Source organism: Callorhinus ursinus, unplaced genomic scaffold (assembly GCF_003265705.2).
Source record: "Callorhinus ursinus isolate GAN/ISIS: 27379988/994484 unplaced genomic scaffold, GSC_fseal_2.0 scaffold10, whole genome shotgun sequence".
Taxonomy (NCBI): Eukaryota; Metazoa; Chordata; class Mammalia; order Carnivora; family Otariidae; genus Callorhinus; species Callorhinus ursinus.
In genome coordinates this window covers 1,025,529-1,044,386 of record NW_027397072.1, presented here as the reverse complement: position 1 = coordinate 1,044,386, position 18,858 = coordinate 1,025,529, and the positions used below count along the sequence as shown (strand labels likewise).

The following is an 18,858-nucleotide window of genomic DNA, read 5'->3' as shown; positions in this document are numbered from 1 at the left end:
GCATGAAGCAGATGAGTCCAGTGATGGTCGGTGTCTCTGTCACCGTGTGGATGGAAACGTCATCTGCAATCTCCATCCATCTGGTGGGCGGGTTAGAGGCGGTGAGGGCCAGGCTTTCGAGCAGTCATCTTTAACTTGACGTTAAGCCTGAGCCGGGAAAATTCTGCTGTAATTTTGAGATTCAGCCATCGCCACAGATGAATACATCACAGTTGCCTGATGGTGGGAGCCTTGCTCACAGGAAAAGGCGCATGGAATTACATTTATGGTCCTCTGTGGCTAATGCCTCGGGCCAGGATCCAAGAGGTCAGATACTGTCCGGTCATTCGCGGTGAAATCATGACAACACTTAACAGTATCGGGATTGTAGACTGCATGCAAGGACCTTTAGACATTCTCTCTCTCAAAAACCAGAAACCGCTCTGCCAGGTAAGCATCCTTCCCTTTCACGAGGCAGAAACAGGACCCAGAATGCCAATGAGAGTCATCAAGTCGTCACTGTCACATCCAGCAGCCCCAGCAGAGATCTGAGTTTACCCTAATGGATGAGAGCCGCATGCATGCCCACACACTCAGGCCCGGAAAACCCGGGCAGTTGTGGGGACCTGAGGAGCCGCCGGGAAATGCTCCCAAGAGCAGAGTAGGGCCCCCGCAAATACACACTGCACTTGCTTCCACACACGCAACACCCTTGTAGCGCCAATCACATCCTACAAACGAGGAAGATTGTAGATTGTAGAAATTCTTCTTTCCCACTTCCGTTAACTGATGGCACGGGGTGATCCCAGCTCTTGGCATATTCTCAGTAAAGGGAAAACGAACATGAGAAGCCACATCCCACACCTGTGATGCCCACCCATCACCCCACACTGCAGGAAAACTAGCAGAAATGGAGGCATCTTTTCAATCCACCATTTGGAAATTCAGAAGTTATACAGTTAAATTCCAAGTCACATTTGGCTTAAAGATAGAATGACGGCCAATAGGCAGCCGATACGCGGGGCCAGACCCTGTGGTTCACTGCCCGGCAGCAGCAACTGTTAAGACTCAGTTAAGGAAGAAAAAGAAAGTGGAGAACAGCCCACGGCGCGTCCATGTTAGAGTTTAGAAGAAAAGCAGTAACAAGGAAACAACCCCTGCCCCCCACAAATCAGAAAGAAATATTGGTGAAATTTTAGTAAAAAAAAGGTAGCATAACATGGTGGCAAAGACCAATATATCGGAGACTGAATTCTTGGAAACCTTGTAAAGAAGTCTGACCACTGGTGAGTCTCAAATGAATAGCAGTCCTAGCTTCCTGCTGGTGACAAACGTGCCTTCAAAACGGAAATAAAAGATCACACTCTAACCCGGATGCTCTAGAAACTCGGCTTAATAACCAGAACTATCCAGAAGGAAAATACACTTTCTCAGGTGAAAAATACGTGCCAGAAAGAAATATCCATCCTGTCTTTAGTCCCTCTATCTGAACAAACCGGGGTTAAACATGCCCGGGGCATGGCACAGAGCCTGCGCAGCGGGCTGGACCCGGGCTGCAACAGCATGCGTGCATGTGGCATGTGTGGCATGGACACGCACGCGGGAGCAGCCCCGAGCGGGGTATCTGTGTGCACGGAGGACTCCCACCCTCTGCAGCCTGCGCCCCTGGCAGACACTGTGCAGTCGGGGAGCAGGCGGCCGATGGAGGAGACAGTCCCGCCTGGGGCAGGGGGGGCTTCCCCAGGGCTGGGCAGGGACGTCCTGTTCCTGTGAAGGGGCCTGGGAGGCTGAGTTGAGGGGCCCAGGCCCTCCTGGGGAGGGAGGGGGCTGGAGAGGGGACGCACTCACTGGTGTGGAGTGGCTTTAGCAGAGCACAGGAAGGCACCCTGATCATCTGGGAAATCCCAGGTGTCCTGGATGATTTGGTCCGCTCAAGCATCACCCTCTGTCCTGACCATGGACTGGACCACGTGCCCCTGTCTGTTAGCCGTAGCCCTGTGAGCCCCGTGACCAGCCACGTGAGTGCCACCGTTTTGTCTCATTCTGAGATTCGTTCTGCGTTTCTGGTTAGTCCAGGAGTACAGTCATCATAGGACCTAGCCTTCGAACTGCGAAACTCTCTGTAATAAAAATGGGAGCTAGTCCTGTTTATGCTGGACCCACTGGGGCCCGTGGTCCCATTCATCAGCTCTGTGAGGACAGGTCTGTCACATTCCCCAGCATGTGTCACCGGGCCTGGCTCAGGGCGCTCAGAGTGTTTGAATAAATGTAGGACGGGAGGGAGGGAGGGAGGGAGGGAGGGAGGGGGAAATAAGGGAGGGAGGGACGGAGGGAGGGAGGGGGAAATAAGGGAGGGAGGGAGGAAGGGAGGGAGGGAGGACGGCCATCTTTTCCCAGCTCCCACCGCAGTAGCCATGCTGCCCTCCAGTACCTGGGCGGCTCTGCTCTGGTGCAGACTTGTGTCCTGGGCCCCGTGGCCATCCTCCACCCAAAGAATGTCTGGGCCTCCTCAGCCTTCAGCCTTCTCAGGGTTCTGATCTCAGTCAAGCCCAGGGTTCCTGGGCCTTCCCAGAACCCAACTCTAGGGGACACTTTGTGGAAAGGGTGGGGCAGTGTCGGGACACCCGCGGGTGGCATGGACAGGTGTCCAAGGGACACCTGCAGACAGGGCGGGGCAGCGTCCAGGAGACACTGGTGGATGCGGTCATGTGGGGGGGGCACCCGCAGATGGGGTGGGGCAGGTGGGGTGGTCCTGAGCACTCAGAGGCGGGAGAAGACCCGGGTGGTCTGCAGGCCCCTCGGGATGGCCTCTAACCCTGCTGGAGCCCAGCTGCCACCAGAAGACAGAGACAGTCTGAAGGAAACGCCTACCTGTTGTTGCAAGCGCCCGTGATGAGCCTGTACTTGTTGGCCAGGCAGGTTTTTGGACATCTGGGGGGTAGCATGTAGGGCAGGCATCCGGACACGTTCGCAACTGTCTTCAGCACATCTTCCGGCAGGACGTCTGGGTAGAAACAACAGCACATTGACCACCGTTTGTAATGACGAGCCTACCTGCCGCCGTACACGCGGTAAGGAGGTCTTAGATGGGGTCTCCGCACTGGGGACTCCCACACCAGCCATGTCTCCTCTGGGGTGAGGGCTCCTTCTCCTTCAAACCAGTCACTCTCAATAATCCCTGTGTGCTTCCTCACTGCAAGGATTTGGGCTTTTAAAACCTATGTCTGATTTGTGACCTTTCAGAAAAGCAAGTCAGACCCCCAAGCCCCCAGAGACAGGGCCCCTGTGGGGTCGCATCCCTGATGTGTCTCTGCACCCTGGCAGCGAGGCTGTGCGTCCAGCAAAGCTCGGTCCTTACCCTCCCCCAAGCCCGCCCATTCAGCTGTGTGGGCAGCCCTGCCTTCTCTCCGAGCACTGACTTCTGGTTCCCTCCTTGCCACTCTTTCCAGGTTAGGCCCCAGAAAGCAGGCTTATCTCTTTATTTATTTCCCCAATGCTGTTGCTGTTTATTCAACAAATCAGAGCAAGGCCTGCTTTCTTGTGTGTTCCTAGACAGAATCATCAGTCACTTCTCCATGATTGTTTGTACAAATCCTCCAGATAATGCCATAAAAACAACAGCCAGATACCGGTGAGATTCAGACTTGCTAGAGGAACCCTGGAAAGAACGCATATTCCATTCTAAGTCAGCGAGAAACCAAACTGGCCTCTCAGTGATGCGCAGGGAGCCGTGTCTGCCGGTGGCTCTGTGCGAGCAACAGAATGACCCTGGGGCCAGGCTTCCCGTTCTGCCCACGGACAAGTACGCACTCCTCATGAGGCTGAGCACAGCTCCCTCCTGACAGGACGCGCTCAGGCACCCGTGGGAGGAAACCGAGTCCCCTGCACGGAGCCATACTGTCACAGCCGTGCAATGAACAAAAGCAGGGCCAGGAAGGAGCCTGGAAACCGGGTGCCCACACGTGCCTGAGACGCTCCTCACTGACAAGGTCCTAGGCCACGTGGATTCCTAGGGTCACTTTTCTCACACCGCACGTCGTCCATTCCTGTCCATGTTGTGGACAGTGCAAACCTCAGGAAACTGCATACATCAGTCGGTTCTTCGGTTCTGCATATTGGGCTGGACCAAACCCCCCAGCCTCGTCTCCCCAGGCACCTGCCTCCCCAGAGCTGAGCAAGGGCACTGACCCTGCAGCAGGTACCAGGGGCTGGGGGTCCGCGCACGCACGGCGGCCTTAGAGCCATTGCTCAACCCCACAATTTGAAACAAAACCATGTCTGATGAACCGTTGGTTGCTATGAAGTCAATTGAACCTGTTAAGTGTGGTATCTGAGAATTCTGGTGAGTCCTGACTTGGCTAAGCCTATCTTATTCGAAAGGCTAACTAGAATGCGACATATGTATACACAACGGAATATTGCTCAGCCATCAAAAATAATGAAATCTTGCCTTTCCCAACGACGTGGATGGAGCTAGACGGTATTATGCTGAGTGAAATAAGTCAGTCAGAGGAAGATAAACACCATATGATCTCACTCATGTGTGGAATTTAAGAAACAAAACAGGCGAACGTAGGGGAAGGGGAGAAGAGAGAGGGAAACGAAGCATAAGGGACTCTTAACGCCAGAGAACAGAGGGAGGGCTGTTGGACGGAGGTGGGGGGATGGGCGGGCTGGGGGTTGCCAGGGCACCTGTTGGGATGAGCCCTGGGTGTTGTATGTAAGTGAGGAATCACTAAATTCCACTCCTGAAACCCATTTTACCCTATGCGTTAACTAACTAAAATTTAAATAAAAACTTGGAATAAAGAAATTAAAAAAAAATAAAAAATAAAGTAAAAGAAACAAAGGCTGTCAGCATTAAGTGTCTCCAGCTCTTTTCGGAGGGAGCACTCAGAGCAAGTGGGACATGACTCCACACTGAAGAAGCCTGGATACATCTGATTGTCCCAAAGTCCGTCTTCCAGGCCCCCATCCCAGGACGCACGGACCGCCTGGTCCGGCCGGCAGTGCCCTGCCTTAGCCCACAGGCTGCCTTGCTCTGAGGCAGCTCCTCTGCCCGTAGCCCGTGTTGTCCCCGGGTCAGGGTCAGGGTCGGGCAGACTGGCTCTCAAAGCCCTGGAGGAAGTCACGGAGGCCACGGCCAACAGCAGGGAGGGGCTTTGCCCCGGGCAGCTCCCACGAAAATGCGCCTCCTGGAACAGCCCTGCAAGCAGCTCCCAGCCTTCCGACCGGTCCTCGGAAACCGCCCCGCGCACTTGGACGCCACACCACCGCTGCCCAGGTGCTTGAGCTGCTGCCCCGCATCACAGGGACAGGTACCTCCCAGGGAGCCCAGACACAATCTCATGCCTGTTCGAGCAACCGTTAAGGATCCGCCACATCCGAGCATGGAGCCGAGCAAGAAGCGCCCCGTGCAGTCCCCGCCCAGCCCTGTGGTCTGCTCCTCGGGGGCTGCTGCTCAGGTGGGGGGAACCTTGGGGGGCTCACCGGTGGGAGGCTGAGATTGTCCGAGCTTCCCGGAGACGCTTGTCTTCAGGGCCTGCACGGAAGCTTCCATGATCTCGGCGGCTCGGGCAATGGCTCGGCTGGTTGGCTCAGGGAGTTTGGAAAAAGACAGAAGCTGTGATGGACGAGGGATCTCTCTTTTGCCGAGGTCCCTACGGCAAAGAGGAGACACAAAGCGGGTTATTCGTTTATGGCTGCTTTCAAAATAATCACTACTCACTTCAACAGAGCACGTGCCAGGGACCAGCACCGTGTGGGGTCGGGGTGGGCGTATCTGGAGGCCATTCACCAGGACCGCCGTAGACGGACAGGACTTGGGGCAGCTAAACCTTCTCATCAAAATCCAGTTAGACGCCTTCGCTGTGTTCCAGCTGGTGAGCGAGGGGCCCTGAGTGCGTGCAGCCCTGTTGGGTCTCCTGGGGCCAGCAAGTGCTCACAGGCCGGCCCGTCCCCTCCAGTCAGAGAATCAACCCCCACAGGGCAGAACAGGGCAACAGAGCCACTTGTGGGGGTACAGGAAGCGCCGTGCCCTGTTCCCAGCACCCTGCATCCCCAGCCTCTCACATTCCAACAGCTCCAGCCCCAGGGGATCCATCCAGCCCCCTGCCCACAGCATTTTGGGGCCAGTGACCCGGGGGGCAGGGGGCCCAAGCCGGCCTCTACCTGGGCGGCACCTGCGGAGTGGAGCCCTGCGGCCCCAGATAGAGCCAGCAGCTGGAGGGAAGCCCCTCCAGCCGCCCTGGGATCTGCGGCTCCTTACACTCTGCAGAAGCAGCGGAGCTCCGCTTCCAGTGGTCCCACCGACTGTGACCCAGCCAGCCGCCGAAGCTTTCCATATGTTAGTTGATAAGCCCAAATGTGCAGGATCACTGAGCAAACCAGGGTGGCAGGTGCTGTGCTGAGCACAGCTCATAACTCAGGCTATTACTCCTGAAAACCTTGGGTGGCAAATGCCATAATTAGGCCCATTTTACAAAACTCACTCATTGAGAGTCTGGTAGCTGGCATCAGGTGGATGGCCAGTGACAGAGGCAATACTGAAACACAAGAACGGCGTGTGTCCACAGCAGATACATTAGAGAAAACCTGAGGTCCCTATGAATGCACATGATCTATAACCACCATAAAAACATGGTATGTGAGGCCTGCCTGTGTGTTTATAACACCATGTTGTCATGAACACCAGCCTGCAGAGCTTCACGGGACCCCGGCCCCAGACACGGGACCCTGGCCCCATTCATGGGACCCCTGCCCTAGACACAAGACCCCAGCCCCAGAGAGGGGACCCTCGTCCCAGACATGGGACACTGGCCCCACACAAGGGGCCCTGACTCCATTCACAGGACCCCAGCCCCAGACACAAGACCCTGGCCCCAGACACAGGACCCCAGCCCCATTCATAGGACCCTGGTCCTAGACATGAGACCCCAGCCACCACAGTGCCTGTGCTGGCCTTTCTGGGGCTCCCTGAGACTCTGGGGGAGAGAGGAGAACAGACCCCCAAAGACTTCCAGGTTGGACTCCTCAGAGCCCGTGAACAGGCCTGGCTGCATAGCAAAGGGGACTAAGTTGCTGATAGAATTGGGATTGCTAATCAGCTGAGGATAAATGGGGCTCTTCCCCTGGGTTATCCAGAAGGCCACACAACCACAAGGTCCTTACGAAGGGAGGAGGAAGACGTGGTGGGGGGGGAGGAGAAGTGGTCAGAGATTCCGTCGCCCCCCCAAAGACAGAGGAAGGGCCCAGCTGGGGAACATGGGAGCCTCTAGAGCCAGGAAGGTGAGGAAAGGGAGGTTTCCCGGAGTCTCAGAAGGACTGCCGCCCCACAGACTCCTGGACTCTGGCCCACGGAGGTCCGTGATGGACTGTGACCCACGGGATGGTGTGACTGTCCACACGTGCTGTATTAAGCCGCTGGGTTTGGGGCAACGTGCTCCAGCAGCCCTTGGAGGCGAGTGCCCCACTCCTCATGGAGGCCCTGGGCCACGTGTGGCGGCCTCGGAGCCTCAGCCAGGGGACCCCTGTAGCACACGGGCCGCAGGTCTGACCTGCACCCCAGGCGCCCTCCGCTGTTACGTCGACAAGGAGCAAACTTTCCCCTTTGTGCAGGGAGGCGCCCTATCTTCCAAGGCTACCCGCTTGGCAAACGTCCCTGGAAAGGCTTCCGGAGTCAAGGCAGGCGGTGCCCTTCTCACCGTGTTTACAAGCAAACCAGCAAGCTGGTGAGCAGAACCTTGTAGGGGCACAGACCCACTGCAGCCCAGCCCCCAGGCCACAGCCCGGGGCACTGATGTCCCAGCACGAACCACTGAGACAAAGCCCACGGCCACAGACCTCGTGAACACGACCACGTGAAGGGCCATGTCCCCACGGGCGCAGGCGGACTTGGAAAGGCGGCTTCAGGGAAGGTCCTGGGCCAGTGCTTCTCTTCGGGACGGAGCAGCTGTACCCCCTCGGGAGTCTGCAGTGGCCGCCCTCCCACCTCCTTATTTTGCCCCAAGTACCCCATTTCTTTGTCCTCAGTGTTCAATGGCAGAAGGAGACTCAGGCCAGCCGCAGCCCACTGGCAGACCCGTGGACGAGACCGCTGGGTCGGGGGCCCTGAGATGGTGGACACCCTACCCTTGCACTGGGTGACGCCTTGGCCGAGGGCAGAGGTCAGTTCAGAACCCAGGGAGAAGCCCTTGGCCTCCTGAGGTAGACCCCGAAGGATCTGGCTTGTGCAGCTGAGAGGACGCCGCAAGCAGGACATGCCTGCCTCCCCCTGCAGCCCGGGGTCCGGGGGCAGCGCCTGAACCCAGTGAATGGGATGTGGGATAAATGGATGTGGTCCCAGCCCTGGCGGTCAGGCCCGTGGCAGCGGTCACCGGAGGGTGAAAGGGTCCCCTTGCAAATTTTGCAAGATGCCAGGGTGGTGTATACACAGGAGTCGGTTCTTGTTGGGGGACAATCTCCCTAGCTCTGGGTTATTTCTTGACACTTTGTGAGGCCAAGGACACCGTCTTTGTTCTCATCCACCTTCACCAGGATGCTTGGAAAAGGGGCAGCTTTGAGGGGCGCCTGGCGGGCTCAGTCAGCAGCGCACCCACTCCTGATCTTGGGGTCCTGAGTTCAAGCCCCACATTGGGCGTGGAGGCTACTGAAAACGGGGGGCAGCGTTGGAAGGCAGAGGAGGTGTCTTCCTCTGCAAAACAGCCCTACGGCCCGTATAACATGGACACCACCGTCTCCAGGGCAAAAGGCGGGCAGGTGGACCCTCCCCTATGGAGGTGTGGGTCCCGCGCTCCATGGCCAGTGTGCCCAGTGGCCAGTCTGGGAAGGGGCGGGAGCTTCAGAAGATCAGGGACACTGGAGTAGGAAGCCTTGCAGTTGGAAGTTGGAAAGGACTGTGAGAGAAGGAGCTGACAGCAAGGGCACGTGGGACGCACCCACCTCGATCCCAGAAGAGAACGAACCCCACGGCGGCCGGGGGCGGGGGGCCCGTGCACAGCTCGCCACGGCAGCTGGGGGCAAAGCCAGACCGGCAACGCCCAGCACTGTGACACCCGTAGGAGGGGCCCAAGGCAAGTGAGTAAACGAAGTGTCGGTCCATGAGCACAGGGTCGGGTGACACCCGCAGGGTGACCCGGCGTCTAGGGAAGGGGCGTGCAGTGCTCTACGGACCGGGTCTCGGCCGCACAGATGCTGCAGCTCTGGCTTCAATGACTGCATGGGGGACGCCACCGTCCCTAGCGTGAGTTTATATAATTATTAGTCAGCCGCCAACGAAATAAGCTTGTGAGGATAAAACCTGCTCTTTACTGTTTGTTTTGTTTGCTTTACAAATATCTCATGTGAGACCACAATGTGCTCAGTACTGATGTCAATTTTATGTTTTAAAATCAAAGCGTTTTTTAATGACTTAAACCAGAATGATGGGTCGACTTAATCCTGCACGGAAGGCCCCATGTGACACGGTGTCCTTCAGCCCAAGCCCCCGCTCTGGTCTCAGCTCCTCCCTACTGCCCCGCAGCGAGCAGCCCCCTGCCGCCGGGATCCCCATGTGCCGCCGGGACCCCCGCCTGCCACCGGGACCCCACCTGCCACCGGGACCCCCGTGTGCCGCCAGGACCACTGCCCGATGCCAGGACCTCTGCCTGCTGCCAGGACCCCCACATGATGCCCGGACCACCGCCTGCCACCAGGATCCCCGTGTGCTGCCGGGACCCCCACCTGCCGCCGGGACCGCAGTACCGAGTCCCGGTGAGATCACTGTGCTTTGCTCTGGGCTTCGCTAGAGACAGAATTTGAGACTGAACATTGGTTCTTTCAGGATCTTGCCCACGAAACCAGGAAAGAGAATGAACGCACACGAGCCCCTGACTGGTCAAGTGGAGGTGCTGGACCGCTGGTGAAAAGTACATGGGGCAGCCCCGTCCCCTAGTGGCCTGCCCCCCCGTTCCCCTGCAGAAAGCCTACCTCTTCATGGTGTGGTAGATGGCGGCGTCCACCCTGCGCCTGCTCTCTTCCACGATGCTGATGACAGCAGAGTCTCTGCTCCGTCCTGTGGAACAACGTATGGCACAATGACGCAGGTTTGTGTGCAGCCACCCTCTGCCATGTTCAGCCATTGAGCCCACGGCTCCTGGGCCCCCTGTGTGGGGTCCTGGCCGGGTCCCCACCTCACAGTGGGCACCAGCTCCCCCGCAGAGCCGCCCCTGGAGCGCACGCACCCTCACGCTCGCACCACCTCCACGTGTGGTCGGGCCGCTCTTACTTCCCGCTTGCCAACCCACCTCCCGTGAGCCCAGAGAACCCTGAGCACTTTGTTCCCTAACAAAGAGGTGCAGCAAGTTCATAATATTTCCCTATCTTAAGTTGCGAACCGGACAAAAGATAAATTATTTAGACATGCCAGCACTTTGCAATGACAAGACTTGCATTTTCTTTTACTTTGTGCTTGAAATGTTTAACAAGTCCTATGCTCTAATCGTTCATGGGCCCTCAGAATGCGTATATCGAAGCCTCACCCCCCGTGTGACAACGTGAGGACAGTCACAGGTGGAGCCCCGTGGTGGCGTCAGTAAGACAGGGCCCTGAGCCCCAGCAGGACGCGGTCGGACGCGCCTCCCCGCAGCCTCACCAGACCCCGAATCTGCCGGCTCCTCGATCTGGGGCCTGCAGCCTCTGGGGCATGAGAAATGCGTGTCTCCTGTTTATACACCATCCAGTTGGTGGTAGCTTGTTACAGCAACCCAGACTAAAAGAATGTGAGATTCCATTTCTGGGTTGAAATGTGAGGTTCCAAATGAATAACGTAAAGTAGGCAAGTTTTTGAGTGACACACACAAGTAGCTTCTGTTACTAATCTATCTTTTGCATAATCAATACTTTATCAAAGGAAATGCATTTATTTGTAAAAATAAATAGATTATCAGAATGTTTTCGAACATATACACCTTTATGGGAATTGAACTATTTTTAGAATGGTAAATGTCTATATTTAGGATGAAGTGGGCACGGCATATCCCAGAAAATCTGTTAAAGTAGTGAGTACGCTTGGCAGGTGCCCTTGTCCTAAAACTTCACTAATGATTTTGTTGCAGGAAGAAATAAGAGCGTCTAAACCGTGAGGAGTGTCTGCGGAGCCTGAGACAGCAGGTGCCAAAGGCAGGGATCCCAGCAGACTCGCGGGTCCACCAGGGCAGAGCCCAGCACAGGCCCCTGCACGCACCCTCTCCACTGCCCCACCCCGCTCCACCCCAGTCTACTCCGAGTGTGTTGTAAGAAAGACACAATTCCATGTGGATTGTCCCTGGGATTCTGGGAGAGTAATTAGCCACCAAGTGCTGGGTGACCCTCCATCCGCGAGGGTCTGGGGAGCGCACCGTGGGGCAGGGGCTGCTCTGCCAGGGCCCAGGCCTGTGAGCTCAGGGGTGCTTGCTGTGGAATGTGAACAAGGGGCCAGCAGGTGGGCCCAAGGAGGCAGAAACCCGCAGAACAGGCAGGGGCTCCAAGGACCAAGCTGGGCTTGCGGAGTCTCTCTCAGACCTGCAGGGACAGGGGAGACCCACGAAAGCAGGGGTACCGTGCCCCTGTGATTCCAGACCCACCACACGGCCCTCATGGCTCGTGTTTTCATCCCCAAAGCCAGCATGGCCCCTCACTTGCCAGATGTAACAGTCGCCCTGCTTATTGACCCTGTGCCCGGTGGTGACACGCAGGGGCTCTGGAGCCAGGCCGCCTTGGAACCCCGTCTGAAACTGGCCCCCGTGTCTGGTGTCCCACTTCTGATCACCCTGAGGGTTATTTTGAGGGTGAAACAGGTGATTTGTGAAGCTCTTGGCAGAGGGCCCCACAAACCCGAGCGTTTGCAGGAGGCGGCTCTCCTGCTCTCGTCCCCAGCGCTCTCGGCCCCGCGAGTGGCCCTCTGCTCTCCCTCTTCCAGATGGCCAGCCCCGCCGCGGGGTGTGGGATGCGGGTTCAGGCCCATAGGACGCTGGTCCCCAGCCCCGGGCCGACACCTGCACTTTCGGCAAAGGCTACACCAGGGAGGTTCCGAGGACCTCCTCCTCTCCCTTAATTTGTGAGGGGCTCAAGGAGCCCGGGAAACACTTCCATTGATCAGTTTACTCAGGATGCAAATCAACAGCCTGAAGGAGAGACGTGGAGGGTGAGGCCCACAGCAAACGGGCACCTCTCCCCGCGACGTGAGGGGCCAGCTCGGTGGCATGTGGGAACGTTTGGGGTCCCCAACCCGGCAGCTTTCCGAACCCAGTGCTTCTGGGTTTTTATGGAGCCTTCGTCTCGGAGACACAGTAGACATTCCCTGGCCACTGGCACCTGATTCACCCTCCAGCCCCTCCCCTTGCCCAGAGGCAGGGTTGGGGGCCCGGAAAATTCCGACCCTCTGATCACAGGGTTGGTGCTCTTGGCCACCAGCCCCCATCCCTGGGTGACCTGAGGGCTTTCCAAAGTCTCCTTATTAACATAACAAATTCATCTTTATACCCGCCATGGGGGGAGGGGGGCTAGTGTTTAGGGACCTGTGAGCAAGAAAGGGGGAGAAATCCATTCTGGTGTCCAAAGGACTCAGTGTGTTCCTATAAATCCCCACCGCGTGGACGGTGACGGCTGGATTCTGTCCTCTACCCGAGACGGCGGGCTTGCCCTTCCTTCACAGACCCTGCAGCCCCTTCTCCATCTCAGCTCCTTCCTCCAGGGCTGGTCAGCCTCTCACGGCAGCACAGTCAGCACCACGGACCTCGTGATCTGAACCTGCCCCCTTCTTTTCAGCTCTGAACACTGACTTCTAGAGAGTTCCATGACTTGTCCCCTCTGAAGACACCAGCCTTCTGAAGACGGTCCCGGTCCCCCCCCCCCACAAAGAAAGTACTCCTTGGGACATAATCTTCTCACATGTCGGAGGCCTGGAGGCTGGAAACTGTTAGGCAAGTGAACGTCATACTTCAGCAAGAAGCAGCAAGTCAACTGTTTCCAAAGAGTGCTTGTTAAAAACAGTTAAAAACAAGAATGCCAAAATCTTCCTCCTCTGAAGCCGTAAATGGTGCGGGCCCCCGAGTGTCACTGCTGACTGACTCTCAGGAGCTGGTTTTGCTCAGAGCTCTGCGTTTGGACCCTGACGTAACTAATCCCTGTTTGCTGAAACCCAAGCAACTGGAATAAAGTTTGCCAACTTTCCTTGTTAAGCGCGTCCCCTCATTAGGCTGGTTCCTAAGTTCCCCGATCTGCAGGAGAGGCCTCTGCTCCCCGCGGTCTGTGTGCACCTTATTTACCTTATTTTCTGTAGCAGCTGTAACTTGTGGGAATGTCTGCCATAAGGATGCTTGTGCATCAGGCTCAACTTTGCACAGAGGACACGCATCCCTCTCTGTGTTGACCAACACACGACTTCGTGAGGACGTCCTCGGGCTCTGCAGAAGGGACCCGTCCTTTCTTTCTTAGACCCACAGGGCCATGCACGCATTTCTGAGCTGAGCCCTCCTGGAATCCTACTCTGGGGCTTTTCCTGAGCTAGACTCGAGCGGCATGTACGTGAAAGGGTGCCCTGGCCTCGCTTCTGTCCCCCAGACGGCTACAGACCACAGCCTGACCCTCAGGTGAGCATGTCCAGGACCTACGTGTGTCCTTGACTGTTTATCAGCCAGTCTCCAGCCCTGAGTCTGGGGCTTCACAGAAGGACCTGGAAGGACAGTGAGCTTGGACACAGCTGTACCTCAGGCCTCTGGGGCCCTCCCGGGAGTGACCAGACAGTGGACACGGGCCTCTGGGGCCCTCCCGGGGCTGTGAGTAGACTGGACACGCAGGGGGGAGGTACCCAGAAGCAAGCCCACAGGCAGCTTCACCTCCAGGCTGCCAGCTTCACGAAGACCCCAGTCCTGTGATAAGAACGCAAACCCATGAAAACGCAGAGCAATATCAGGAGTTAAATTGGTGACAGTGAAATGTGACCAATAACAATGATCTTTCAAAGAAAGTTCACCAGTGAAACCTGCCGTTAGCTTGTTGTCAACTGGGAAAAACAGTCTCTTCTCTTAATGAATGAACACGGTCAGAGAAATATTTTCTAAATAAGTAATTTGTAAAGTAAACGATTAATAAGCCAGCCTGAAAATACTCCATTTAACAATTAAATACCCCAGACGTGCAGAATATTCTGATTGGATGTTGCACTGTACGTGATTTATATACTTTGTCCAAGTTACAGCAAAAAGAAAATCAAACTCTCCGAGATGGGGCAATAATAAATGTTGCTCTAGGAAAGCTGCAGGTATGACATATACAAGTTTGTCGACTGTGATTTTAAAGCTAATAGTGTGCTGCCGGTAGGCTTGATGCTCTGGAGGTCGGCTGAGGCACAACTTGGTCACAATCAGCCACAGGACTCTCAACTTTTGTTACCGTGGTTTTATAGCTCTAGGGCCTTAATAAGCATGAAATAAAAGGACAAATCAATTAATTCACAAGCCACTTGTGAACATTGTGGCGTGCCGGGCCCCGGGACGACTGGCTCACGCGGGCGAGATGAGACCAACCCTCCCCCGCGGCGGCTAAAACGCATCTGATTTTGTGTCTTGGTGCCCTCCAGACACGGCACACTCCACACAGTGCCGCACGTCAGGGGGTCCCCGTGACGGATGATTTCCCGGCTTCCTGCGTGCGGCAGCTGTGCGAGGGGAGGGGCGTGGGCAGACCCGCGTTCTCTGAGCCCAGCGCTTGCCTCCAGCTTCTTGCCACCTGGGATGGGCTCGGCGCTTTCTTAGGGGCTCAGGCATCTGTGAAGGACATGGGTGCAACTTTCCATGTGGTCACGGAGCCCCGTCTTCAGTGGGATTGGGGAAAGTGGGGCTCCACATGCGTGTCCTCTGTGCGAAGTCGAGGTGGGGCGGGGGCTGTCAGCATGAGGGTCCTCCCACTCCCGAGGAAGGCGTGAGGGGCCTGGGTCCGCAGAAGCCCCGCCAGGCCGTGGGCAGGCAGGAGCCTGCTGGGGGCCGTCTGTGTCCCTGGGGCCGGCAGCCAGACGCACCTCCGACATTTTGCTCCAGTCAAAGCCCTTCAAGGTGTTTGGTGCCTTTTCGTTTTTCTTTTTTAGCCAAACAAAAGCAGAGTTTGAGCTGTGATCATTTTAACCACCCCAACCCTTTCTCAACCCCACTTGACACTGTAGCACCCTGGTTCCAGCACACACATCACTCACAGCAAATGACCTTATAGCAAAGGAATAAGCAATTTCTCCCAAAGACATTTTTTTCCCCAAATAATCAAGCAGTAAAATGAAGAGTCTCATTAATAGTCAGAGGACACGAGTTGTTCAGACAGGATTGTGTTTCGATCCTTCCGCCCTCCAGAATCCCTGCTCCCTTCTTGGACACGCGGAAGGAAACACGGAAGGATCGGGTCTCCCCTGACTCTCAGGAGCTGCCTCGCTGCTCTGTTTGGGTGGCTGTGGACTGTGGCTTCATGAGGTCAAAGAGAATATTTACTCGTCACTCACCCCATAGGAGGTCCTTGCCTCTCAGGAGGAAGGGGAAGAAGCTGTGTGTGCAGGCCGCCACCAGCGTGACACCCAGGACCGCGAGCGCTCTCATTCTAACAGTGGAACTGGCAGAGAACATGCGGGCCATCAGGGCAACGCCTGCGGGAGCTGCTTTTCCGGGAACTTGTTAGCTGGACACTCTGTCATCTGGCTCTTCACTAAGTCTCAGCACGACTGACGGCGTCCCACCAGCCTGGGTCTAAAGCCTGGAAGACTCTGACTTGCCTCCCGGACGGAGAGTCCAGCAGCTCTGGGCTGTAGCTGCCGCCCTATAAACCCTCCCTGTGCTTCGGTGCCCATTCAAGCGTCAGGAGCCAGGGCGGCCCCCATGGCCTTGGGTTTGTGCCAGGCTTCTGTGAGCCATCACAAGCAAGCAGGTCCTCGTGAGGCGGAGCCCCGGCCCCAAGCTAGAAAGAAGGAGAAAGAAGGTGTGCGTGTCGAGGAAGAAGAAGCCAGCTACAGTCACCCCTCATGATGCTGGCCTTCTCTTCTGGAAAAGGACCTCGAACTTCTAAGGCCGCCCGACCCTGTGCCGGTTGGGTGGGCCACTGAAGCCGGGCAGCTGTGGGCCGTTACTGCCTCCTGCCTAGACGGTGAACAGGTGCCTCTCCCGGGGTTGGGTGAGCAAGGATACCCCATGTATAAAGCCGGGCTCCCCACTCTGACCCCGGCTAGACCTGCACCATGAGTCTGAGAGGGGCCCATGGCTCCCTTCAGAAGTTGAGGGAGGAAGGGTTTCCGAGGTTGGCCTCCTCAGAGACTGCGCACCTCAGATGCAATGTGGTCAGCGTAGCATGCGTCCACAGTGGTTCTCTCTGGCTAATGATGACAAGCCTTCCGTCCTGGTTGTCTTAACGGAGATGTGGACTCTGTGTCCCATCCAAGGCTCTTGGGTTTCTACTACGTGAAAATTATTTTTCTTCTTCTCTCCCTTCCTCTCTTCTTTAGGATTTACTCAAGCAGGACTCCCGTCTTCTCCAGGGGAGCCAAGATCGGGTTCTGAAACCATTAGGCGAAGTCACCTGGAGATCAGCGCATCAGGAGTTTTCAGCATAAGAATGTCATGATCAGCACGACAGAGACCCCGAAGGTCTAGGACCATCAGAGTCTTGGGAGAGGAACAACCAGATGTACCTCTTTAAAAGGAGAGTCCTGGGCTTGCTGGGCAGAGCGGGGAGGCCAGCTGCGCTCAGCCTGCTGGCCTGATTCATAGCAGTCCCCTTGCTGTCTCTGGGAGGCCGGGGAAGGAGACGGGCAGGAACCGCAGAGGACTTGTTCAGGGTTGGACGCTGAATTTGAGATACAGAACACACACACAGGCAGCGAGCTCGTAGGTATTGCAAATATGCCATTGGAGCTTGGGCTGGAGTCTGTGTGGAAGGATACATGTGGCAGTGGTGTCCGTGGATCTGCAGCTGGATGTGGTAACATGTCATCCCGTGAGAGAATGTGGATCAGAAAAATAGGCTTTCCCAGTAGAAGGCTCCAGGCACCAGTGCCTTGAGGGACGTGGTGGGCTGCAATGCCCCCAGCAACATCACGTCTGAATCCTGGAACCCGGGACTCTACAGACATGATTGAATGGTGAGGTGCAGTCACAGGATCCTTATGGGATGGAGGCAGGAAAGTCTTGGCGAGGGGTGTGGGGGAAGGGATGTGACCAGAAGCCAGGGAACACAGGTGCCCCAGAAGCTGGAAAGAGCAAGGGACGGACTCTCTCCCAGAGGCCAAGATGTAACCAGCCCTGCGGCCCCTTGATTTTATTCCCTGAAGGCGCCCTTTGGGCTCAGGACCTGCAGAACGATGAGAATAGGTTTGTGTTGTTGGAAGCCACGATGTCCGTGGGAGTTTGTGGCAGCCCAGCCCAGTAGACGAGCATAGGTGCAGGAAGCGTGTGGACGGACAATGGTGTTCGGGTATTCAAGGGGCACAAGGAGGCTGGCAATCAGAACCTGAGCAAGAACGCCCACTAGATCCCAAGGTGTCCTTCCATCTGTCACAGCGACAGCAGAAAATACCCGTGTTGATGGGGACGTAGGAAAAGGGATGCAGCGTCCACGGGAGGCTCAGTCCAGACAGCAGTCAAGGAGCAAAGACCCAGAAGGACAACACATCGGTTCCTCAGAGACTTCGGCGGGAGGGATTCACGGTCTGGAAATGTGCATATTTAGCTATGCTGCTTGGTGAGTTTCTTCCAAGATTAACTGAACACACTGAAGAGTGCGTCCAGAGAGCAAGGAAGACAAATCACATAGAACAGGTCGAGAGATGCAAGGAGCAAAGACCCAGAAGGACAACACATCGGTTTCTCAGAGACTTCGGTGGGAGGGTTTCCCGGGATGGAGCCTCAGAGAAGACACAAGGATGCAGCTGGCCAGGAGTGGAAGAGGGTAGGACAGGCAGTCCCGGCCACGCGGGAAAGACCAGAGCTGTGTAAGGAGCAGCTTGCAAGCATCACAGGCTCGGCTAGCACTGAGCTAGCAGCCCGGGGAGCACCGGGAGGGGGGACGGACGCCAGGCAACAGGCTCAGAGAGAAGGAGGACGGTCAGAGGAACGTGATGGGAAAGAAAAGACTTCCTCTCCCCGTAAGAAAAAAAGAAGTTTCGAGGGAGACAGGGAAATTCCTGGAGGAACGTGATGTAGATTCGGGGAAGTGGTGGGGGGAAATAGCAGGGATGGGTGATGAGTGACCCCGTCCTGGGATCGCACACCCATAACGAAAAGCAGACCAGCATCACCTGTGACACATCATCGGGTCCAGGAGCCAACTCTTGGGTGTGGCTAGCACAGTAAGATGCTTTGGTCGGTGTTGAGCTATCTTTCCAAGTGGGAGTCCTGAAGGGCCAGGGAGGAGCGTGGGTCTGGGGGTCCCTGGAAGGCCCGGGCAAGCCTGCTGTGACAGGAATCACCCCCGTCCTTTCCTGGCCCCAGACCCCACCCCCAGGGCTCCCAGAGGACGCCCCTTCCCCAGGGCCAGTCTCCTCCATTTGGGGAGATTCCACGGGGATTCTAGGGCAGCCAGAGACACTCAGACCAGGAAAGTTATTTAGGGGAGATGAACCACGAGAGACGATGGACTCTGAGAAACAAACTGAGGGTTCTGGAGGGGAGGGGGTGGGGGGATGGGTTAGCCCGGTGATGGGTGTTAAAGAGGGCACGTTCTGCGTGGAGCACTGGGTGTTATGCACAAACAATGAATCACCACATCAAAAAATAATGGTGTAATGTATGGTGATTAACATAGCATATAAAATAAAATAAAATAAAATAAAATAAAATAAAATAAAATAATAAAATAAAATAAAATAAAATAAAATAAAATAAAATAAAATAA

The 18,858-nt window shown here is 56.1% G+C and overlaps 1 protein-coding gene across 1 annotated transcript in view; it reads right to left on the bottom strand.

Moving 5' to 3' along the window:
* Positions 1-15,575, bottom strand: part of TPO (thyroid peroxidase) — a 47,686-nt gene extending 32,111 nt beyond the window's left edge. The window contains exons 1-4 of the mRNA XM_073896908.1: positions 15,482-15,575; positions 9,946-10,030; positions 5,470-5,639; positions 2,851-2,983 (exon numbers count right to left, since the gene is read on the bottom strand). Coding sequence (XP_073753009.1) covers positions 2,851-2,983; positions 5,470-5,639; positions 9,946-10,030; positions 15,482-15,575 — 482 coding nt within the window. The remainder of the gene's footprint in view (positions 1-2,850; positions 2,984-5,469; positions 5,640-9,945; positions 10,031-15,481) is intronic.
* Positions 15,576-18,858: the final 3,283 nt, after the last annotated feature.